General features: G+C 33.9%; 2 protein-coding genes and 1 long non-coding RNA gene across 4 annotated transcripts; 1 reads left to right on the forward strand and 2 right to left on the reverse strand.

Moving 5' to 3' along the window:
* Nucleotides 1-2345: 2345 nt before the first annotated feature.
* Nucleotides 2346-15498, forward strand: LOC110794002 (disease resistance protein RGA2-like). The gene is made up of 2 exons (XM_021998944.2): nt 2346-2639; nt 12497-15498. The coding sequence occupies exons 1-2, from the start codon at nt 2396-2398 to the stop codon at nt 15496-15498; spliced, it is 3246 nt and encodes a 1081-aa protein (XP_021854636.2). The 5' UTR covers nt 2346-2395.
* Nucleotides 9719-12462, reverse strand: LOC130460626 (uncharacterized). The gene is made up of 2 exons (XR_008920495.1): nt 11759-12462; nt 9719-10284 (listed from the first exon to the last, which is right to left on the reverse strand). It is a non-coding gene; the product is annotated as an uncharacterized lncRNA (long non-coding RNA).
* A 631-nt stretch (nt 15499-16129) lies between the features above and the next one.
* LOC110794001 (la-related protein 6A) lies at nt 16130-24943 on the reverse strand. 2 transcript variants are annotated; one of them, XM_021998942.2, is made up of 11 exons: nt 24644-24941; nt 23182-23263; nt 20894-20988; nt 20628-20693; nt 20477-20556; nt 20290-20374; nt 17548-17595; nt 17395-17463; nt 17210-17332; nt 16678-16765; nt 16130-16545 (listed from the first exon to the last, which is right to left on the reverse strand). In XM_021998942.2, the coding sequence occupies exons 1-11, from the start codon at nt 24815-24817 to the stop codon at nt 16421-16423; spliced, it is 1035 nt and encodes a 344-aa protein (XP_021854634.1). In that variant the 5' UTR covers nt 24818-24941; the 3' UTR covers nt 16130-16420. The 2 variants fall into 2 exon arrangements, with proteins under 2 accessions (XP_021854634.1, XP_056683927.1); XM_056827949.1 differs by lacking the exon at nt 16678-16765 and having other exon boundaries at nt 24644-24943.
* Nucleotides 24944-25218: the final 275 nt, after the last annotated feature.

The raw sequence follows: 25218 nt of genomic DNA on the forward strand, positions 1-25218 counted from the left end.
ACGTATTTTATTACAACGCTTATAATATTAACTACAGTATTTAACTTTCAACTTTAACCCACTAAAAGGAAAACAAATCATTTTTTTTTTGGACCCCCATAGATAAATTACTGGGTCCGCCCCTGTTCAATCCAAATAGTAACTGTATCATATTAAAAAATTAATTTAACTATAGAAAAATTACTATATTATAAAGTAAACAATATAAAGATGCTTTAGATGTCATATGTAACTTTTTCTATTAGATAGTTACTATTATATATCATATAATTACTGAAATAAAAATGAGTAAGTATATCAAAAGTAAGAGTAATTACAACTCTTGAATAGTATTTAAAAAAACATTAACTACATGGTTAGTTGTTTTTAGCTACAACAATCTAATTATTTGCATCTATTAAATAAAACACATTAAACTCAAATGTTTTTTGAACTAAAAAATACTAATCGCCATGTCCACGTCCCTTCCTTCAACCAGCACGTCCTCTCCTTCCACGTCCGCGTCCTCTCCTTCCTCCACCTCGTTCTTGGTTTTCATTGTTGTCATAATTTTCTTCTTCTCCTGCTTTTGGTTTCCTTACAGGAGTTATTATGTGCACGACTTCGATTCTAGATGCATCACTTTAATTTGTATTTCTGAATCAATAATATATAAACCAAGTTAATAATTTAACATTTAAATATGAAAGAAAATAACATATATAGTAACTATGTAAAACATATAGTTTCTATTACGCATCATATAGTAACTCTTAGAATTAATAATGGTAAAATGCTCGCAGAATTGCAGATATAGTTATTGTTATAGTCGTATAGTTACTGTCATAATAATATAGTCACTCTTATTACTAATAACATGGAGTACAAAAAAAACATAAAAAGAACATAATGATAACACAATAACTATTAAAAACATAATATTTACTATTATACATGATATAGTATCTCTTAATATTAATGATAGTCATATACTAGCAGAGTTGCATATATAGTTATTGTTATGATCATATAGTTAATGTGATCATAACATAGTAACTTTTATTACTAATAACATAGAGAACAACAAAGAACATCAAAAGAACATTATAATATACATAATAACTAGCTATACAAAACATATAGTTACTATTATACAAGATATAGTACATATAAATATTATTGATGGTCATTTAGTCACAGAGTTGCAGACATAGTTGGTAAGATAATAATATCGTAACTCTATCCATAATATAGAAACTTTATCACTAAAAATATAGAATAACATCAAAAACATGCACAGAACAACTAACATAGTAACTATTTCAAACATATAGTAACTATTTCAAACACATAGTAAGAATTTGTAAGCCCAATCATTTTTCCAAATTTTTGCATCGATTTGTAGAAGAGAACAAACCTTTTGGATTATAGTCATATAATCATGAAATTTATAGGCAAATCTATAGTCGATAAATCGGTATAACATACACTAAGTAATTAAATGTTATAGTTAAAATCACATAGAAACCCTAAAAATCACATAGTGCCTCTTTAAACCATAAAGTTACTATATAATTCACGTAGTTACTATTTAAAATCGTGAAGTCACTGATCGAATTCGCGAAGTGAAAAGGATATTTCTGCAAAATACAAACATTAATTTCTCCAAAACAACAAATATTTTCAATTTTAAATAAAAATAGATTTAAAATACTTTTAAAAAAACGAACCGAGATGTGATCGCTCAAATTTCTTGCGATGATTTGTAGACGAGCGCAAATTGTTCGATTTGGTTTCGTTAACGGCGAACCTCCTTCTTGATCTACTACTTCCTCCATTTTTTCCTCATAGATCCAATTATGAGAATCATAAGATTATTACGAAGAAAATCGAACAAACCCTAGAAATTTGGGCAAAAATCTGAAAAGAATAGAGGGAAAATAAAGAGAGAGAAATGAACATAATGCAGATTTGGAATTTTGAAAAATAAAAAAATTTAAACGTATATAAAGTGGCCTAGACACAAATCACATATAAATTTTTTAAAATTTTACAAAACATATAGTAACTCTTTAAAACACATAGTTACCGTAATACGCATATAATAACTATTTAAAAGCATGAAATAACTGTCACGTAACAGTTACTCATGTTGTCCAACCAAATTGCTCCATTGCCCTGGTCTACGCTAAGTTAGCGTTGACCGAATTTAATTATATTAGTGTAAATACTCTGAAAATCAGGAAAATTGAACCGGGCCTTAATTTATACTTGGTAATATATACGGAATACGCCGTACTACGGACCATATTATATATAGGGCTCTCATTTCAGTATTCCATGTTTACCAAAACTTAGCGAGCTAGGCATCAAAGCATTAAGCATAATCAATCATCTCTCGAGAAAAAAAAGAGCAATGGAAGCAACGCAGCTAAGGCATCTTAGTTGGGAACTTAGGAAAAAACTAATATTCGAAAAGTCGAGCGTGACCGGTATGGTGGTTGCGGAGTTGGCAGACATGTTGTTGAAGGTTATGGAAGATATTGAATGTAAGCTTGGTGTGGCAGAGTGTCAACTACAAGTACCTGGTGGAGTTTTGAACAAAGATTTCAAGCAAGGGGTTGAAGATGGCCTATCCCTACTCAAATCATTTCTTCAAGGTAAATCTCTTTCAATTTTATTCATTTAATACATACGAAGTATAATATTTCTTTTTGCACGTACTTCAGTACACTTCTTTGTACATTAATATCTTAAAGTGCATATAAGTACAAATTATTGTAAGTTCATATTTAAAATCCTCACATTAATACGAATTTAACAAGATCTAGTTTGACTATTTTTTTCTTACAAAATGGTGAAAGAAAATTTGTCAAATTAAATAGAATGATAAATAGTACGCAAATGATAAATGATACATATTGACGTATTGTAAAACGGAAGTAATATTTCCCAATCGTGGACTATGGACCGTTGTGCACTAGAGCATGGTGCATCAAAAGAACATATGTGTATAAGCTAAAAAACATGACACTACGGCAAAAGAACCTGCAATATAATATTTCACTTTTTTATTATTAAAAATAATATATTATTTTACTATTTATTAAAAACCTAAATAAAAAAAATACTCACGCTCTTTTCTAGTAATCAGATGTTCTTTCAATTATATACTAGTGTTCTTAAGGTGCATCATGCTCTATGTGCACCATAGTCCACTTTCTAAATTGCGTAATATTTCAGATCAGATCATACCAGTATAAACGGATTATATTTTATTACGGAGTACTATTTTGTTAATTTTGATTATTATCACCGTAATTATGATTCTCACTATTTTGTTAGAGTTATAATCCTTATTTATCATTCAGATCTGACTTTACGGCAGGTATCTCGCATTCTTTTCTTGTTCTGATCTACCCTTGATCTCATGGGAGGGAATGAGAAAGGATACAAATTATACGAAACCAATAAGTTAGAAACTAGTTTGACCACATTTTAACTTTATTTTATACTACCTCTATTTTGTAATGTTATCTACATTTAATATTTGTACAAATATTAAGAGAAACAAGTGTGTAAATAGGTGGGTGAATATAATAAAATATGAAAAATAAGTGAAGTAGTGTAAAAAGGTGGGTGGATGTAAAAAAAATGAATAACATAAAAGAGTAAATGAAAAGTTGTAAATGTTATGGGGGTAAGATATTCAATTTTCATGTCCAAAATAGAATAAAGCACAATGTAAAGAACATTATTAAACATTATGAAACGGACTGAAACACAAAGTTTTAAGATAATTTTAAACGGAAGTAGTAGAAAAATAGTGCAGACATTCAGTCATCGTACATTTGTACTGATACTTTGGGGAAAATAAACAATCTATCTATATATTATACTAAAAGAGAGGAAATCAATGTGGAGTTGACAAATGTCGCTCTCTGATTTGCCTCTCTTTTAGATATAATAGTTTTTTTTTTTTAATTATAAAAATATGGAAGATATTATTGTCTTTGGTTTATTTTTGTTAAAAAAGATATTGTAATATATAAACATATGGTATATAAATCATAGACCTTTTTTACTCTTTAAACTGAAATCTTATTAAAGAAGATAAAGAGCTAGAGAATTAACTATAGGAGGTATATAAGGAAAAATATATTATAGATACATTTTCATCATTTATAACTAACTGCATTCATTGTAATAATAATTTCTTACTATGGAAAATGCCATAAAAGTTCATCAATATTTTAACTAACAATCTTTTACTAAAAATTTTACAACATTGCTAAAATATGCATTTTGAGATATATAATTTCTGAGTTCTATAAAAAAATATGCATTCTTGAGATATATAATTTCTGAGTTCTATAAAAAAAATGCATTATTGAAATGTATAATCTCTGAGTTCTATAAAAAAAATATACATTTTGCATCAGATGCTATCTAAAATTTGTTGATATATGTCTAAGTATTTAGGTTTTCTTTATAATGTTGCACATATTTGAAAATATCGATTTATGCATATTATATTGGATGTTACGGAGTATTGTCTAACCCAAATATTTCAAGAAATCGGGTGTAGTATTGAATGTCGGTTCTCTTTTTTCTTTTTCACTCCTCTATTTTAGCTTCCAACTCCCATATTCTCCATTTTCACTCTAATATAGGATTATGAACTGAAAACTGAACTTAAACACTTGCGCCAGCGACATAGTGAGAAAATTCAAGCTTGAACTTCGTCGTAGTCGCATAATATAAGAGTACTTAACTTTGTAGTTTTATTAGGAAAACTTTATAATTTTTAATTTTCTTAGGGAAACTTTATAATTTTTTAGGAGAGAAAATATTAAGAATAAGGAAAACTTTTACGATAAAAATAGAAACATTTTTAGTAAAAAAAAGGTCGGGTAACTTCTTACATTATGTCTAACAAGGGTCACCACGTACTCAATAATATTATTGTAAATCGGGGCACGCGGAATTTTTTTATTGCGGGATTCATTTTAGACATATATCAACAAATTTCAAATAAAGCGTTTGATGCAAAATGCATAAATTTATTTTTTTAATAGATTTCAGAGATTTATATATCTCGATCGATAAGTTAAAGTTCGTTGCTAGGCTTTCATATTAGTTATCTTATTCGTTATTTTTCTTTTTCGAGGGTAAATATTTTTATGTCGAATAATAATTTTTCCAATAAATCAAAAGTGATCTTAATAAATTTTTTTACTTAGGATAAAGATACAAGGAAGAAACAAAAAGAAAAACAAAACATAAAATCAATCGTTCTCTATATAGTACATCCAAGAGATTTATTGAGTCCAAATGATCTTAATATAATCTTGCAATAAACTAAAATATGTCATTCCCTAATCCCTATATATTGTTATTCTATATCCAAAGTATATTATAGTCTTACCAACTAATATAGTATAGTCTTACAAACTAATATAGCCTTATTTAGACCCTATTAAAATTATTAGTCTAAATTTTAAAAAGTACATCGCGCGCACAGGTCTTACACTTCCTCAGTTCTATAAAGTGTAAATTTTGAGCATAATTGGTAGTTTAAATATTAGTAAAAACATTAGCTCGTGGGATCTTATTTTTTACAATTTTTCAAATATCATTTTTTTATAATTTTTACTAATACGTAATTGAGTGTATTAATACTCAAAGTAGTACATTGAAAAATGCACGTAATGGAAAAGTGAGAACTTTATGGAATGAGGAAGTACTAGACAAAAGTATTTAAAAAAAAATATATTTCTTTTAACAAACAATTTCTTAAAAATAATAAAAATCATTTCTTTAAAATTATTTTATAGAGAAGTGATAGTGTAACTCGGAAAAAAATAGATGGCGAAGGTGGAGAGAAAAGAAGATTAAACCGAGAGATTCTAACGGATATTTAACGTCATTGGTACACTGAGAATTTTTAAAATCTCAGTGGTTTATGGTGAATTAATTGAAAATACGAGAGTATTTGGTGAATATTTTAAAACCTAAAGGGTATATGGTGAAAAAATCGTCGTTTAAAAGAATATTGGGATTGGAAAAAATAAGTTTTTAGTGAGTAGTGATCAATATTTACTAAAATAAATAAAGAAAATGTTTATTTTGGCTTTAGGATGACGAGAAAATTGAATCTTTTGAGTCTTAAGGTCAAAATTAAATAAAGAGCATGTCCTAATTTTTTGTAAGTGTCCATTTTTATTATGTTTGTTGAAAAATATTGACTCCTCTTCGTGGCTTATTGAGAAGAGCGGGGAACCCATCAAAATATGGGACAAAAAGCACTACTAACGCCAAAAAACGTAATAAAAGTCATATGCTTAAAAATAAGGAAAATTTTCACTTTTACCACCTAAAAAAATTGATAAATTATACATTACCACATAAGAAACTAGATATTGTATTTTACCACCTAAAAATAAAATAAAAATTATATTTTACCACCTCTTAATCGGAAAGATGGACAAAAACGTTAAGCGGGCTCGATATTTATGATTTCCTTCTCTTCTTCCATGATTTTCATGTATATAATAATATAAGCTACTATTTTTCCTGGCTTCCCATTGATTCACAGAATTTGGCAGTATTTCTCAAATTGATAGAGGCATGATTCATTTCTTAATTTGCAAACGAGAATCAATTTGATTTTAGGTATGATATGCGTCAAAAAGAAGTCTCACATGCATAACGTTTTCGTCCATCCTGCAGTTAAGAGGTGGTAAAAAATAATTTTTTTTAGTTGGTAAAAAACAATTTGTCATTTTTAGGTGGAAAAAGTTAATTTTCCATAAAAATAAACAAGAAATTAGGGCTTACCATCACCAACAAAAATGTAGATGGCACCCGCTAGACAAAGATAAAAAAAATTAGGGGTTTTAGGGTAAGTGGATTGAGGCGATGGGTTATTTTGAAAGTCCGTATTTAATTTGGAGGCCATTAATCGTACTCCCTCCGTCCTAAATTAGTTTTAACGGTTGTTAAATATTATTCTATTAGAACAATAGATGTAAAATGAGATAGTGGGTATTATTTTTATTGAAAAGTAGATGTGATAGAAGATAATGAAGCATTTTTTTTAATTAAATGTGAGAGAGTATTCGACCCAAATTAACTTTTTGGCAGTGGAAAGAAAGGTGTATTAAAAAATTGTGCGGTCATTCATAAAATAAAAGTGTAAAAAACTAATGTGGAACAAATGAAAGTAAGAAGTGTAAAAACTAATGTGGGATAGAGAGAGTATTTATTTATATTAAGATATCCACTATTACTCACTAAATTAAATGTAATTTAAATCGTGTAAAATTATTGTTAAAACTTATAAACCGTGCATCGCACGGGTGCTATACTAGTAGTATTCTACTCTTAGAGCATCTGCTTCTTTTTGTTTGGGACTCCTAAATTTGTGGACTCGGTGGGTGTGGATAATGATTTGGGAAGAAAACTCATGACAAAAATGATATGAAATTAACAAAATAATTTCTAAACTACAATAACCATTCAGAAAAGGGGCACTTATAAGCAATCAATAAGCAAGAGCTACTTTTCAAATAATAAAACTAGCCGTTGAGCATTAAAATGAGTAATTTTAAGTTTTATTTTAACTTAACAATTTAATAGAATTCGTGCATCGCACGGGCTAAAATCTAGTAACTATACTAAAAGAGAAGCTAGCCCCTAAAACCATATCTGACACATGTCGATTTCTGATTAAAAGTTTTCCCGCTTTTTTTTTCTTCCTTAATTAAACAGAATAATAATTTATATATTTGGAGAGAATTTATGACAACACTATTTTACTCAATCCATTGTTACCTAAAATAAGTATATTGAATTTGCATAAGGTAAATAATGGAAAATTATACGGACATAGAATATTTTATATATGCTGAAAATGTTTTTAGATTCAGTACACTGGTATAATATGCTGACAATATTTTTAGATTGGGATAATTTATATAATTACCATAATAACTTGAGCAAATTGTATACTTAATAACTTGAGCAATTTTTATCATTCACGGGTACTATACAATTTTTATATCAATAAATATTATTACTACGTACAAAGTATAATGCAGCAAGAATTGTTATATTGATATAAAAATTGAGTGGGTGAGTAAAGGCGGTTAGATGTGAGATCAAGACATAAGTAGGCATGTTGAGTGGGTGAGTAACTAAAAAATACACAAGCAAGAGAGCGAGGAGCTAGTTTGTGTTTAGCATATGGTCGTAGCCAAGGATAACAGAGACAACCAAAGTTATGGAGATTGGCGTACTTAGGTGTGTCGCCAAAGAGTTTGTGAAATGTAGTTTGATTATTGAGTGTAGGAGTTGGTATACGGTTTTTGAGATAAACCGTTGTGAGAATAGAGTGAGGCCAATAAGTGAGAGGCATTGAGGCATGGGTGAGTAGGGCTAGACTTGTTTCGACAATATGCTTTTGCCAACGCTCCGCATACCCGTTATGTCCGGGTGTGTGGGGCGGCGAAATGTAATGAGCAATGACAGATTGAGCAAGGAATGGGTCTCGTTTCTCATACTCACCCCCATTATCTGAATAAAGAGTAAGGATATGCCGGGTAAAGTGTTTTTCCACAAGAGCTTCGAAACGAGGGAAGATTATGGTTGTGTCGGACTTATTTTTTATTGGATAAAGCCAAATATATTTTTTATAATGATCCACAAATACTACATAATATTTGAAGTTATTATAAGAATACACAGGGGAGGACCACACATCACTATAAATAACTTCAAGGGAAGAATGAGTAGTAAGCATAGATAATTCAAATGGGAGTTTATGGCTTTTATTAACTAAACAAGAGTTATAGTAAGAATCTTGAAAATGAGGAACTTCTAAAGTAGATAATAATTGCTTCAAAATAGTGGTGGAAGGATGTCCTAAAGATGATGCCAATTAACCTTCTTGGCAATAGTGAATACTCTAGGTGGAAGAGAAGAAAACTTGGCCCACTCATAACGTCCTTAGTTGGTCCTTTGAGAAAAGTTGTCTGACAGGCTAAAGTCGTATCACCTAATCAAAGATAAACCTAAGTCCACTAAAAAGATAGTAAGGAAAGTAGGGATCGTATCCGCAGGGAAACATGCGTTCTTTCTATTACTAAAACTAATGTCTAGACTATTGGGAAGGATGAAAATGTTTTGGTTTGAATATTAAACTACGACGAATATTACGCACGTAAGAATTCAGATATTAAAAGGCCTATGACATAGGTTTACCAATAAACAACAATCCAGGATGATAAACAATATTAATAATCAATAAAAACAGTTAATTAGACTAGCATGCTCTCTCGAATCGATACTAGTCATAGACTTAGAATTAACGGGCTCTCGCTACGTATTAACCCTAATTCTACCTATTGAAACAAGCCTAAATATCAAATTGCATCTCTCGAATGTTAACTTGATATTGCTAGACTAATACAATTAGACCTGCGCAAATCTAATCGCAAAGTAAATGAAAACAATCAATAGGAATTAACAGATAACACCAACAATCAACAACATTCAATCATCCCTTCATCTTAATTCATGGATTCCCAAACCCTAGTATAAAATTACTCAGACATGATGGAAATAAACAAAGCAATAATATTAAATAGAAACATGATTCTAATTCAATCAATAAATCAATTAAATGAATTGAAATCCAATAACAAAATTGAGAAATGAAGTAATACCTAAACGAAGAACAAGGGAAGAACTAAAGGTTCGAACTTTAAATTTAAAATAAAAATAAGTGTTTTCAATGTTTGAGAGAATAAACTAAATTAAGAGTAAAGCTTAATGCCAAAAACTAGAATAATAAAAGGTGTCCGCTAATAAAAACGCAAGTAAATATATATAGCTTCCCCTAAAAACGTACGGAGAAAACCGAAGAAAATACGTGAAAGCAGCGAAAACCGGTCGGATTCTACTCGGTCTGTTTTCGGCACATAAGCATGTTCCGGATCCTGCTATCTTCAAAACCGGTGCCTCCAGATTTCCAAATTCGGACGAATACGAATGCAAAATTATAATTCCATGATCCGAAAACCGGCCGGTTTCTGGAACCCGAGGCCACCGGTTTTCGGTGCAATGAATCTTTTTTCACGAGCTTTGAAGTCTTTGTCTCGAGCCTAACTTCTTTGGGCTGAGTTTGACTTTTGTGGCTCCTTGAAGTTGGCTAAAATGCCCTGCACTTTCTTGGGGTGTGTGTAGTCGTCTAGGAACAATAGAAATGGGTCTTAAAAGACCAATTACCACCAAAGGGCGGTCCTGCAACTAATTAAACTTCATAACACATATTTGGACAAAAATCGGCTCATAAGAGCTCAAATGAGAACAAAAGTGCCCTTGAAACGGGGGTAAAAACTATATAAAATACGCATATATCAAACTCCCCCAAGCTAAACATTTGCTTTTCCCTAAGCAAAGAGCATCAATGAGACATAGACGATTAACTCACCCCAAATTCAATGTAAAAATGTGGATGATAAAACAAGGATCAAATCAAGGCAAACATATATCATGATTGAATTCTCTAGTCCTCACAGTCACACATCAACCTGTACAAAGTTCAAAGCTTACAAGGCATACGCATAAAATCAAGATTGGGCCTCACCAAGTGAATCACTCCTCTCGTTATGTGGCGGGCTAAGCGAACAAAATGTGGCCCGTTCACTCACCTTCCCATTATGAACATGCATACTATCAATTGAGTAGTAGCCCCTCCCAACTCATAACACTAGTGTGTTTGAAGGTTCTCCTAAATACTCATTCCTACGCCGGAGTCGACTCGAAATGCGCATCTACTCTTTGGCCCTTGATAAACGACTATTTTCAACCTATTGTTATACACACATTGCACGATGATCAAAAAGGTCTTTATGTAAGCTTGTAATGTTGGCCGGGTAAAAACAAGGGGTAAGGAATATTCTGGATATGTGAGGGTATAAAGTCTAACTCGGGGAGCAAAAACAACCGATGATACTAATGAAACCATCTCCGTAAACTATAACTCATCAATAGCCAAAATATGACCATAAGGGAAGAAGTAACCAACAATTTTGAAGTATGAACCAACTTCTACCCTTTTCCTTGCCTTTCTTAAACTACAAAAATAAACGACATATTTTTTTTTTGATTTCTTTTGATTTTTTCGTTTTTGTTTTTACTCAAATATCGACGAAAATGATGAACTAGATATGTACAAACTATAATACCCGTAACCACAAACTTTAGGTGCCAACTAATGATTACACCTCTTCCTTGCTAACTTCCCATATAACACAGATGCACAACCTTGAGTAATATAGGCCTATAAAGCCAACCATCTCAACAAAAAGAACCAATACCAACAAATGATAGCTCCCCCAAGCTAGACTTGGGATAAGTAACCAACTGGGCTATTAAGGGTTATTTTGTGGAATCAAACAAAAGAATGGTCACGGCTAAGCATGGGAAAGAAAAAACAGGAACAAATGTATCTATGATCGTCTGAAGGCATCCTAGAGAATGGCTTTTCATCATGCGCAAAATACAAGTGTGTTAAGCATACTAATAGTCGAAAATCGAAGACTCAGATCAATGCAACACCAGGAATTAAGAACTCAGAAGAATTAAGACTCAAGACCTCACAGCTAACCACAATTCATTAGTATGCATATGACAAGTAGGAAACAGTTGACCTTTAACAAGAATCAATGCAACTGTGGTTCATATCAAAAAAAAATCAATCCATGATGCTCACCTATCTTATCACCTTGAATCATCAAACAAGAATTTTGAACCAAAGGGGCCTAGGGAATTAGTGCTACTACCTGCATGAGACATGGTAGGGGCGTTTGGAAGAGATTGAGTTAAAAAAAATTGTGGCTTTGAAACCATGTAGAGTAGGAGAGATGAGTGGGAAAGCTTATCATTAAACGTAATGAGTAATATACAGCCCATTATGAGTAGTTGCTAAGTATAGAACAACAAAAGATAAGTACATAGGTTGTGAACAAAAGATAACTATGCTAAGAGATAATGCACAGGATAATATACAAGATAAATATTGTTAACTACTCTTGACTGGGTCTTCTCCAACAGTATGAAAATAGTTGCACGGTGAGCATTGTGCACTCGGGTGCATAAACCATATTTGATAGAACTTGGGAAATGAGATCGGTGTCCAAATTTTATACTCATGACCTGATTTAGATTCGATAAGGCAATTAATTACCGATTTCGAAGCCGATACTGAGTACCCATATTTTATCACCAGAATATTGGTTTAAAATATTTGATTCTTTAATATTCAGTAACTTTTTGTTCTTTACTACCTATGTTTCTTTTAAAATAATCAGTTGTTTTTTATGTGTCCTTTTTAAATGTATCACTTTTAGATTTGGTAAATTTTTCCCATATTTTATTAATTTTCTTTTTCATTAATTACTAATCAAAATATTATTTGTTCCCCTCATGGACCCCACTTTAATGATTTTAGGATTGCAGCAAGGGTCGAAACAATTTCAAGGTGAGGGCAACGATGCGCTAAAGACATTACGGTTGGTGAAAATGATGGATTCTAAAAAGGCTTTAGTTATGGAGGAAGAGTTGAGTAGTGAAGACGATACTGATAAGGAAACGATTGTAAGGGTACTAACTGAGTCAGATAGTGATAAATTGTCAGTTATTCCAATGATTGGGATGCCTGGAACAGGAAAAACATTGTTAGTCCAACGTGTGTATCATGAGAGGAGAGTTTTCGAATATTTTGATGTAAAACATTGGGTGAGTGTTTCAGACATCCGTGCAGGTCCGAGTAAGTTATTGGATCAAGTTTTTAAACAAAAAACTTGTGATATAAAGATACAAGAAAAGTTCCATTCTGTGGTGGATGGTAAAAGGTACCTGCTTATCTTAGATGGTGTAACACAAGGGGATCAATATCAATATCAATATCAATATCATGGGGTGTTTTTGCATCACTTGTTGCGTAATGTTAGCCACGGAAGCAAAGTAATTTTAACTGCCTCAAACATGGCTTCCCTTGGTAATTTAGAACCCTTGCCCTTGGTTAAAGATGCACCTTATCAACTGGAATATCCATCAGGTGATGAGGGTTGGAATTCTTTTAAAAGCATAGCATTCGGTTATGAGGCAGCTGGAGAGTTTCGTCCTGAAAATATTAAGTTAAACATTGCTTGGGAAATATATAATAAGTATGCTGGTATGCCACGACTTCTGAAGAACATAGCTATCCTGCTTCATAGTAGGGGCAATTGGGAGTATATTACGGATATTCAGTTGAAAAGCATTCAAGATCCATTCCAAACTATTCTGTCAAAATTAAACCTCGACAGCTACAAACATATTTCGCCAGAAATTCAGCACTGTGTAAAGTATTGTTCCTTATTTCCGGAGGGTTATGAATTTAATAAGGTAGATTTGATACATCTTTGGGATGCTCAAGACTACTTATCAACTACACCTGCAAGGCCAAGAGAGTTAGTTGGTGATGAATATTTCGAGGAATTACATAATAATGGATATTTCTTCAAAAAGAATAAAGCAGACACTAATATTTCTGTTATTAGTTACCTTATGGACTCCTTAGTGAATGAGTTCATTAGATCTGTGACAGAACCTGTAATTTGCCGTGCAGTGGACGAGGCTATCGGGGAAGCTAATAAGAACAATGTTTTGCACTTAAGCTTCATTGTTGATAAGTCTGAATGGACAGTACCATCATGGATTGCTGAAGCAAACAAGTTAAAGTCTCTACTTTTTTTGCCTGGCACATCAAGGGAATCTGCTATCATTGGGTCAATCCCAAATATTGATAGAGTCTTATCAAAATTAAGCATGTTACAGGCATTGGATTTGGCAGCAGTGAATTGTGAAGACCTTCCGGAATTCTTCGGAGATCTGAATGAGTTAAGGTACCTCCGACTTGGTGTATCTTCTGAATATCTTCCTGAAAGCATCACTACCCTCACCAAGTTACAGACACTGGATTTGCGAAACTCTAATGTAGTAGTACTTCCAAGAGGCTTTCACAGACTGGTTGGTTTGAAGCACTTATATACTGGAGATAGATTGATGGACCTGCCACCTGATTTTGGGAAATTAACATCTTTACAGACACTAGATGTATTCATAGTGGGAGAAAACAACAAGTTAGATGCGCTTGCTGAATTAACTGTTCTAGTTGGGAAACTTAAAATCCGTTATGAAACTCAGTATAATAAAGATGAACTGAAAGAGACGGTAGGAATTTTGAAAAATACATACTTAACTGACATATCACTGATATGGTCATCTTCATATGAAGAAGAAGAAGAAGATGTAGATGATATGTTATATAGTTGCTTACAGCCCCCTCCAAGTCTTGAAAGCTTGACAGTTTGCCGTTGGAAGGGAGTTGGGCTTCCGCAACAGCTGGTTGATGGCTTTCCTGTCCTCCGTAACCTTGTTTCTTTACATATTGAGGACTGTGGTAGATGCAAAAATCTGCCTATCTTTAGTGCATTGCCTCATCTTAGGTTTCTACAGCTTTGGGATCTCAGTACCTTGGAGTACATTGAAATTGGGGATACAGATTTTCCTAAACAAGATTACTTCCCATCATTGGAGTCTCTTGTCCTAGCTAATTTGCCTTTATTCAAGGGATGGTCGCGTGAAAGTCATGACCACCTTAACCTTCCTAGGCTTGTGAAACTCGGTGTAAGTGGTTGCCCGAAGTTGAAGTCCATGCCTCAACTTCAAAGTCTTGAGTCACTAGAGGCGCATTATGTCCATGGGTTACTGCTGGAGCACATTCAGAAATCAGCTTCAGATTCTTCCACACTGAAGCGATTAGAAATTGTGTCAGTTCATCATCCACTAAAATCTTTTTCAATTAACTCCGGCTTAGAGTCCTTGATAATCAGGCAATGCTCACAATTGGAAAATTTGATCGTAGAATCCTCCAATCTCAAGCAACTTGAAGTTCATGATTGTGGAAAATTGATAGATATTACTACAGGTGCATTGACACATCTGAATTTGCTTGAGAAACTAGAAATCAAGCGCTGTGAAATGTTGAACTGGTTGGAAATAAAACAAGATGATTATCCTGATCACGACGATTCAGCTTGGCAAAGGCTCAAGTTCATCCGCTCTTTGAAACTATTACACAATTCTTCACTGAACTATCTGCCGAAGGGCTTCAGTTTCCTCGAAAGACTTGAAGAGTTATCCCTTCATTCACTTCAAAACTTGAGATCCATTCCAGAATGGATAGGGAACTTCAGACAGCTTCGCCGACTTTCCATTCGTAATTGCCCTGTTATAACAGAACTTCCTGACTCACTTGGTAGGCTCTCTGTTTTAGAACAACTTGCAATTTATCAATGCCCTAGACTGAAACAGATTCCAGAATCTAGACTCAACTCTTCGTGCAAGCTCGACATCCAAGACTGCCCAAAGCTGCCTAGAAGAGACACCAACAGCCAGATGATATGATCCAGATTATTTAGCTCAATTCTTTATGGCATTTTGTCAAACATTAGATCTGCCAAGGTGCCAAACTAGGATACTTACTGATATTTAGTCAAAGGCATTTGTACATTATATGCTATTGTGATTGATACGCCATCTCAAGTCGAGTGATACCTCTTGTGCAGAAGATCCCAAGGGCGTAAAGTGGGTTGTATCAAATGATTTTCGGCTTGCAGACTGTTGGAGTTTTCTATAAATATTTCTTTCAGATGTACCAGTGTTTACTTCCTTCATTTCCTCAAAATTGCAGGTTCATAAACCACCGATACAGGTTCATAAATACCACTTTTACCATTAATATATTTCTTTCTATGGAATTTTTTGTATTCACTATCTTAAAAATACACCATTTTGCAGTAATTATTTTATGAAAATTTTATTGTAAGTTAAATCTTGAAAGTATATTTTTGTTTTGGAATTACTACCACTTCACAATTTTTTCCCTTGAACCTATAAAATTAGCACATTGTCCTCAACAAATTGGGATTCCGCTCAGAGTTGCTCCAACAAAAGAGACTAAGTCATCGTATTCTTTCTAAACAGACTATAAATAGTTTGGTGACGGCTCCTTCAATATACAATATTCTAAATCATGTGTTCAAATTTTTCGAAGTATTAAATATACCAAATCGAGGTGTCATTAACCATGAACTCCAAGTGGCTCTCCTTTAGGGTTGGATGGTAAAAAAATCAAGTCACTCGGTGTATACAAATCTTTTCATTGATGAAACAACTCCGCAAACACAAACCCACAACCACACCCACACACAATTCCAAGAGAAATTCAAGCTCATCATCATAATATCTCCTCAAGGGAGGAAATGTGTATTATAGTTCAGCTTATATGAATACAGAGACATGTCCGTGTTTCAGATTGCTGCCATCATCAATTGGAGTGACTGGACATTGGTGGCTGACCACGTCCCATAGAAAATCCTCTTGTTCCATCAGGCATTCGTGGACCAGGAGGTTGCTTATTAGAGGACTCAACAACATTAGCCCTTCCATGTCCTAACAGATTCAAAGATTCTTAATTTAGAAATGGCGTTGCAGTAAATAACAAAGCAGATTATTTCTATCTTATTAACAAGGTAAAGAAATATATTGGGGGGGAGGGGGGGGGGTTACAAGTTGTTCACACACCAAGTCCATTGTTGCCACGATATTTTTGCCCTTTTGATCGATTTCGACCTTTCCGTCCATTTCCTTCTTTGGACCTGTGCTCCCCATCCTATTACATAAAAACAGAGATTCTCTTGAAACAAGAAAACAGGTAATGTACTTTTGGACAAAAGGGAAAGAAGCCAAGAATTTAAATTCTCTTCAAAGTACACAAGAATGCTTTCTCATTTAACATTGATTTAAATAGGTTTCGCAACATGAACAACTTTCGAATAGGAAATCACATACCAGAAAACCTTGACCACCCAGTCAAGTCCTAACGAGTTTAACTAGTCTACTCCGATTATAATAACACCAATATAAATAAAGCTGCGACTGGTATTTCAATTTAAAATAAGGCTGCGTGAGGAGTTGAGCTAACAAGTACGGAGTATCATGTACCGTTCTATGGTGGTGATTCATGTGACTAGTGTTTGCATAGCCTACTTTCGTGCATTCAAAATATGACCTTTCATTTTGGAAGATATAAAAGTATGATACAGAAAAAACTTGCCTCGTCATCACGCTGTTCATTTGAATGATTGTTATTATCATCTTTTGCTGAAACAGACATTTGAGCACGGCCACCCTTCTCAGAATCAGATTCTCTCCAGGTCTTACGTCCTAAACTACTACCCTGAGACAGAAAGTATGTTTAAAAGGAGTTCACATCTAAAGAGAGAAACAAACTGGACATACCCTTTGCTTCTGAAGAAGTTGAACCCGCAAGCCATTTCGCCAATCCATTTCATCATTCAGAGTAACCACCTTCAGAGAACAGAAAATTATTAGCAGACGGTTTCATGCTACGTTGGAAAGCACCAACTTCTGAAGTAAGATGTTGCTACTTACAGCTTTCTCAGCAGCCTCCACTGTATCATATTCAACAAGTGCATACATCTGTAACATATTCAGAGTAACATTTATAAGAAAGTATGGTCAGCATAATCATTTCTTGAAGCCAAAAGGGATACACATCAGTATGTTGGAAGACACTCTACTAGGCTGACCAATCAAGACTAGGCCTGGTTATTGGGTGGGTCGGGTCGGGTCAGGGAGGGTCAATAGAGGGGCGGGTCAATTGAATGTGTTAATGGATAGGGTCAGGGCCAGGGCCGAGAGGGTCAGGGTCGGGTCAGGGTCAAGACTAAATTACAAAAAGGTAATTAACGGGCTTTTTTCTTAAGCTTTTTTTTGGTAGATGCGTTAAAGTCAAAGATGTAATATTGACGGAAAATGCTCATGGCTTCCTGTCATGAAAAACCTCCTGCACAAACAAAAGAAATGCAAACTCTAAGAAGAAAGAGAGACACTAATAAGTAATAACAAAGTAACAATCCATCCATGAACACAAAAATTTTGTCACCTCCCACCGATCTAAAATCTCACCTTAATTTCTCACTCCTCATTTTCCCCCAATTCAATTTCATCCTCAAACCCAATTCCATCATTCCTTCCTCCCTGACTCTTTCCTTTTCATCTAAATCGATTGATAATGGCAGTCTATTAAGAGCTTCAACAGATCGCATCCGTAGCGAAGTCGCCGGAATCCATCTATCAATCACGCTTTTTAGCTCCTCGTGTATTTCGCGCTGCGTGAACAATGGCAGATTGGCAGGTGTTGATGGAAGAATGTGCTCAACTACTCACATCGAGATTTACAACTCGATTTCAACTCAGAATATTGATGGAAGAATGCTCATGCCATTGTTGATTAATTTTCAGAGTTTTAACTTAAGAGAGAGAGTAATTCCAACTTCCAAGAGATGAAGATGTCTGGTAGTGGTATACTAGTATTGACCCTTATTGTTTTTTAAGAAAAATTTTGGGCTTTTATCAGAACCCTATAAACGCCCTATATGCTTTGACCCTATAAGTGACCCCCTGTCCAATAAAAATTTAAGGGTCAAGACCCTTTTGACCCTTGTTGTTTTTTAAGAAAAATTTTGGGCTTTTATCAGAACCCTATAAAAGCCCTATATGCTTTGACCCTATAAGTGACCCTGTCCAATAAAAATTTAAGGGTCAAGACCCTTTTAAATTGAGCCCGACCCTGTTGTCCGTTGGGCTACCCTGTCCAATAACCAGGCTTAATCAAGACTAGTTCAGAGCCTGGCTCATTCTTCAAATTTCATGATTGTAGAATTAAACAAACCAATAGTATCCAACACTGTCTACTCATTGGTTTAAGGATTCCCATATTCCAAACATCCTAAGTAATCAATTTGCAACATCTTTTAAATGGAATCTATCAAATCTCATTCCTACCCAACTAGCAAGATTGATACTTGTTTTCTAATAGTTCAACTTTTTAACTTTTACGTTTGTCAATGCACATCTTTGACCATCAATATCATTCTAAATAAATAAAAGTTATAAAAAATTAACGTTGTGACAATATATATGGAGTTGAATCTAACAAGATCGCACATGTGTATGTTATAATTTACATATAAATCATTATAGTCGGCCAAAGGAGAGTATATGAATAGTGTAAATGTCAAAGCATTGGAACTATTAGAGAACGTAACAAGTATAAAAATAAGCATTCATCTGCCATTTTGGTATGAAAAAAACACTGGTTACATTTGGGTATGAAAGAGAGCAGCCGTAGACATAATAGGCCTATTTTCTCATTGAATTTTACGAAATTGGACAAATAGTTCACTTTCCCTTTTTTCTTATTTATGCCTCTTTTATACTTGTGATTTCTTTTTTACATGTTATGCAATTCGTAAGGTCAAATGTATCGTCACATTTTGTTAGATAAAAATTAGCTTAAATAGTAAAAATATAAGCTAGTGAAATCATGAGAAAAAAGTGAACAGGAAAAGAAAGGGAAAGTGAACAGTATGTACATTGTTTAGTAAGTCCAGCAAAAACATAGGCCTATAAGGTGCTGCTGGGGTTTTTATTACCCCAATGTCACTGGGATTCTTTTTTAAATCAATCTAGCATATGGCCGCATTTTTTTAATACCAATCTAGCTAACTGGCCACTAATAATATAGTTATTGATGTGATATACCTACTTCAGCATATTATTGATCTTTCCTTAAGATTTTTGACTGGAAAACAAGGCTACAAGGTCAATTCTATAAGTCAACGGACTTAATTTCAGAATTTCAACAACTCGTAGCCTCAAGGAAGCAAGTGCATAACAAGTTAGGCAAAGACAAGGGGAATAGTCTAACAAGCAATAAACCAAATAAGTTATCATATACTCCCTCTGTATTTATTTAAGGGATACAATTGCCTTTTCCGGCCGTATTTATTTAAGAGATACACTTGCCATTTTTAATAACTTATCAACCCCACCCTCTAATTAAATAATCTATCTACACCCCACCCTCACCTCTCACCCCTTAAAATGACATGGTCCCCACTTATTTTACTTATTAAAATATCAACCCAACCCCACTTGTTTTATTACTTTATTCCATTTAATTCGTTTTCTTAATACCCGTGCACGGTCAAGTGTATCTCTTAAATAAATACGGAGGGAGTAGTATAGCTGCATTTCAGGATTACTTAACCAGAATCGCTGTTATCCGGTTATCCCGGTAAACATTTAGCAGGAATATGCCTAGCGTACCTTGCCATTGACTAGTTTCTCAGCCTTGTTTCTCTTCGCTGAATCTTCGGCAGCATGTGGATCATGTATTGATATCGTCTTTATGCTATAGAGATAACCAACATTATATATAGTTGCAGACTTGCAACAATACACCACCTATAAGTAGGATTTACATTTAAGAATATAGGACTGTAAGATGAAATACCTGCCAGCTCGGCCACAAATTTTCTGGATATTCTGCACAGAGTGGTCTTCAGGTAGATTTGCTACAACAACAACACAAAGCTAAAGCCCAATAATTAGATTCTTTAAACTCTGATAAAATAAGAAGATAAATTTTCTTCTTGGTCAAATACCTCAGCATCCTCATTTGATGGGAGAGGATTCCGTCGCTTTACTTTCTTCCCATCTGAACTCAAAATCTACATCAATAAACAAGGTGCAGCTAGTTAACTAGTAAAGAAACCCGTGAAATTTTAAGCAGCCTAACAAAATTCATGCAAATCATGGAGGTAAAAAAACCAGAGCATACAGAAACGGGCACATACAAACAGACACATGAAGACAGAGAGAGACAGACAGAGAAAAGGGTGGATCCAGAAGGATAAAGTAGAAAACTTACAAGCTGCCTGGACTCCTTCAGTGCATCTACGATAGATGAACTGTCTTTTGTAAGCTTTTTCATCTTCCTAAAAGAACCAATTAACGAAATGGAAACTGCAAGAACCATAAATCCTTTGAGTAACTGCAGTTTAAGCATCAAAAATCAATAACCCTAAGTGATACAGAATGCAAGTGCATGCACATGCAAGGCTTTAATGTTGCATAGGTTAGCAGCAGCATAACTCAACTGCTTATAGGCAGAGTGAAATTTTAAATTTAATAAGGCACCTTTAGGCCATCTTGTCTGTAACTGTAAGTCCAACTTAGACTACAGGTATAACTGTGTAGGTGGTTGCCTCATTGAAGAAAAGATGCAATTCTCAAGTTCTCAAGTGTGAGTAGAATCAAACTGGCAAAAAGGCTTTAATTGCAAGAACAATACGGAGAACTTTGTACTGAAGGCCCCCAAACAGTATTAATTTAGAGCACTTGGTTCTAGAAAAACAATAGAATATACAAGGATAAATATATAAAGCTTGACCCTTCCTAAAAGCTATGACTAGAAATGTGAATCTGGTGATAATTAAAGGATTGGTGTAATGGAAGTATGGAACTGGTATGCAATATTTCTTTTGGTAATCAATATATTTTACTTAATTGCCAACAAAATCCCCAACATTAAACTTACTTACAGTCCTCAGAGAGTTTTCTGGGGCTTAAACCGCTTAATGGAATCCTATTCAACTATTTTTCCCATAAGGCCATAACCTATGTGTGGGAAAAAGAAATCTGAAACTTCGAGTAACTTCTCTCCTTTGTTTATCAGTAAGAAATAAGAAGTATGTAGTTTCAGTTTCAGCTCCTTGTCTTTTGGGGTAAGGAACACCTTTTTTCACGAAAAAAATGTCATGGTCATGACTCGCAAAGTTGCAATTCGCTGTTTGAAGAGATGATCAGTTTATTCATCTTAAAAACTTCTTACCAGTCACTCAGACTCTACCGACCCTTGCCTCTTTCTAAGTGAACAAGGGATAGAAACAAAGAAATTGATTATTCAAGTGCATGCTAGTCATTTCAATCCAAGGGCTCATGTCTCATGCATACTCAGATAAGACTTATCATAGCATTAAGACCAAGTTCCACAATTACGAACACGTGGTATTGCAATTTATGTTAAATTTGATGACACATCCCAAAAAATTTAAGCAAAATGTGAAGGGTAATCCTGACTAATATCAGTACATACGACAAACAAGACTATATATATATATATACAAGCATACGCATAAGTTATATACATAATACATAAATATGGATGAATTGGGGATAAGAAAAGTTTAATGTGAAAAAATGAGAAGTTATTTGACCCGCAAGAAATATTGATCCAATAGCTCAAATTTCACACATTTCATAAGGGGTTAAGGCATTTCTATCACTATCTATAAATGAGAGAAAAGCCAAACTCCAGTACTGAAAGGTAACATGAATTGTTCTCTTTAGTCTACCAGCAATTATTGACACTAGTGAAGAGTCGCGATAGAAAATTCTAGGTGAAGCAATGATTTTAAAGATCAGCCTGTACAACCGACATGAATCCAAATCAAACACAAATATGTATATGTTGGGTACAGATGGATCATGGGACCAATGTAAATGTCAGATTTAGTGACTAACTGACGAGTCGGATCCAATTTGGAAAAGTACGTAGTATTAGTTATCAATTACAGGTGAAAAAAAGTTCAGCTTTGGATAATTTGTTGAAGATAATTGAGTCACGAGCAGTTTTCCCAATGTACCTTACAAGAACTCATAGTTTGATCCATAAAATCCAATCCACGTAGCATAAAAACAAGACTTAAACAAACTAAATGAATTTGTTATTACATCAAGGACCTCAGCATATCAGAGGAGAGATGAAATCAGATAGCAATTCATTACAGCTCATTCAGACTCAACGTCTACTCTAGAAGCTCGGCGCAGCCACAATAGATTTGGGCGCACCAGGAGAAACATCAAGGCAGAGTGGTCTGTCACAAGTACCTGTTTACTTTCATCATTTTATCATCTCTATCCTTGCAAATGTAGAACTGAGAAAGTTTAAAGAATTATATTGTCTAACACATTTTTATAGTAGTCTAAGAGTCGGTTCAAATCCGTAACAAATGTGAAACATAACATCAAGCAAAATGGAGAATCATCAGTCATCATCATATTTAATAAGTCGCCATCAAATTACCTAACGCATATCAATATCAGCATCAGGCTGCAGAAACAGAAGGAGTGGCCATCATCAATTAAAGAACTTACCAAACCCTTCTTTGTCTTTCTTCACTTGTTTCAATAAAAACTTGTCACTGGGCAAGTTTTCATCACTGAAGTAATATTCTACCTGAAAAAGCATACCAAAGTATTAGTAAAAGATATCAACAAGCAATTAAAAATATATTATAAACTACTCTTCTAAGGATGGAAAACATTTTCCATTTGAAATGAAGATAAATCACTTTTCCTCCTTACCTACTCTATTTCTATCAATCCTCATTTTTCTAATCCCATTTTACCTTTTTTCTATGAATTTTCTTGTAAAGAACCAAATAAAAGAAAAAACTAGTTTAAAATTGTGTTTTTCGTTGAAAATCATTTTTCACTGAAAACTTTTTCCGCCAAACCATACGGAGCTTAAGTTAATATCCTCTATCATAAAAGAAAAATAAAAAATGGTACTCCCTCTCTTCCTAAATAAGTGTCCACTTTGAGACAATTCACAATAATTAAGAAAACTGAAAAGTAGGTAAGACAAACAATGTTCGGGAGTGTATTTTTTGGAGAAGGGATAAAGTAAATACTCCGTAATTATTTATTGATAAATTACAAGTGAAAGTAGATCTGAGAATGGAAAAATGGGAAAATTAAAAGTGAGAAAAGTGTATGCCCAAAAACAAAAATTAGACACTTATTAGGGAATGCCAGAACAGAGGGTTAGTTGATTTAAGATATTTTCCAATCAAGGTTAGTACAAGAAGGTGTCACAATATAAGGCAAGAAATGTCTTTCCTATCCAAGTATTCGAGGAGGATGATTTCCCTTTTAAGGAAGGCTATCTGGTGTAAACCACTGATGTTCCTAGTTGTCCAATCACGAATCAAGAATTTTTCTACATATCTTGTTTGGTTTAGTTGGTTGAATTCGAAAGAACCCTTATTTGGCTAAGCTAATCATGTAGCATCAGGAAGCAAATTTTCTTTAAAAAAATTGTTTCATTAGCAGCTGATATTTACCCCTTCCACATTCTACCAATTCAAGGGCAAGTAAATAAGACTTTTTTGGTAAATAAATAAGGCTTTTTTAGGGCACCGAAAGAAACAAATTTACAAAGTACAAAAGGCCTCTGCTGCAAATAACCTGATGGAAGGACTCCTTAATCACAGACTCACAGGGGGAGAAACGAACAAAAGGCCTAAACCAGACCTAAGACTATTTACGGAGTTGTAAAATAAGACTTCCACAAAATAAAATCGTCTCTTGTTACTCCATACTTCAATTTTCTTTTTTCAAACCCTAAACATAACCTAAATCCAAAAATGCAAGAGTGACAATTTCCCTTTCCATTTGAATTCCTACTATAAATACAACAATTAGTTCAGCTCAATCAATTCGAAATGGATATCAGAAATCAAAAAAAAAATTAGCCCTAATCCAATCAATTTAAAAACAATACAAAACATTTAAACCACAAAATAAATAAATAAAACTAAGAGCAGATACTAGCCTGCTTGGCGATCTTTGCGCGAAGGTCACTGTCAGAAGAAGCGGCGGGTGGAGGACGGTGGTCATCGTCATCCCCCGATAGCGGAGGTGAATGGAGAATGGTGTCCTCATTGGTAGCGGTTTCGACGGCGGAGATCTCCGGAGAGTGGGATGGGATAGCATCGCCGCCGTCCATGGGTGGAGTGAGGGGAGGAGAGAGAAAGGCGAAGAGAAGAAGGGTGAAGGAAGAAACCAAAAAAAAGGGTTCCCGCCTGTTTCTTCTTCTGCTTCTGGTCTCTCTCTTTCTCTCACTATGGTGCCGTCCATTTTGCAACTTAATATAGACACGACAGAGACACGGAAACAGACACAGAGACACCCAACACAGTAACACTTCTATGGTCCCAGCTGTCAAACAAATAAAAACACTTTTTCTATAAATAAAAAAATAAAAAAAAATAAAAACACAAATAAAAACACTTCCCTATGTATATTTATTTGGCCAGGTAGGTTAAAAAAGTTTAAAAAAAAAAAAAAAAAATTCCTTCCGTTTCGGAATACTCACACCGACTTGACTTTTTGCATTATTCACAAAAT

This window comes from Spinacia oleracea, chromosome 5 (genome assembly GCF_020520425.1).
Source record: "Spinacia oleracea cultivar Varoflay chromosome 5, BTI_SOV_V1, whole genome shotgun sequence".
NCBI lineage: Eukaryota > Viridiplantae > Streptophyta > Magnoliopsida > Caryophyllales > Amaranthaceae > Spinacia > Spinacia oleracea.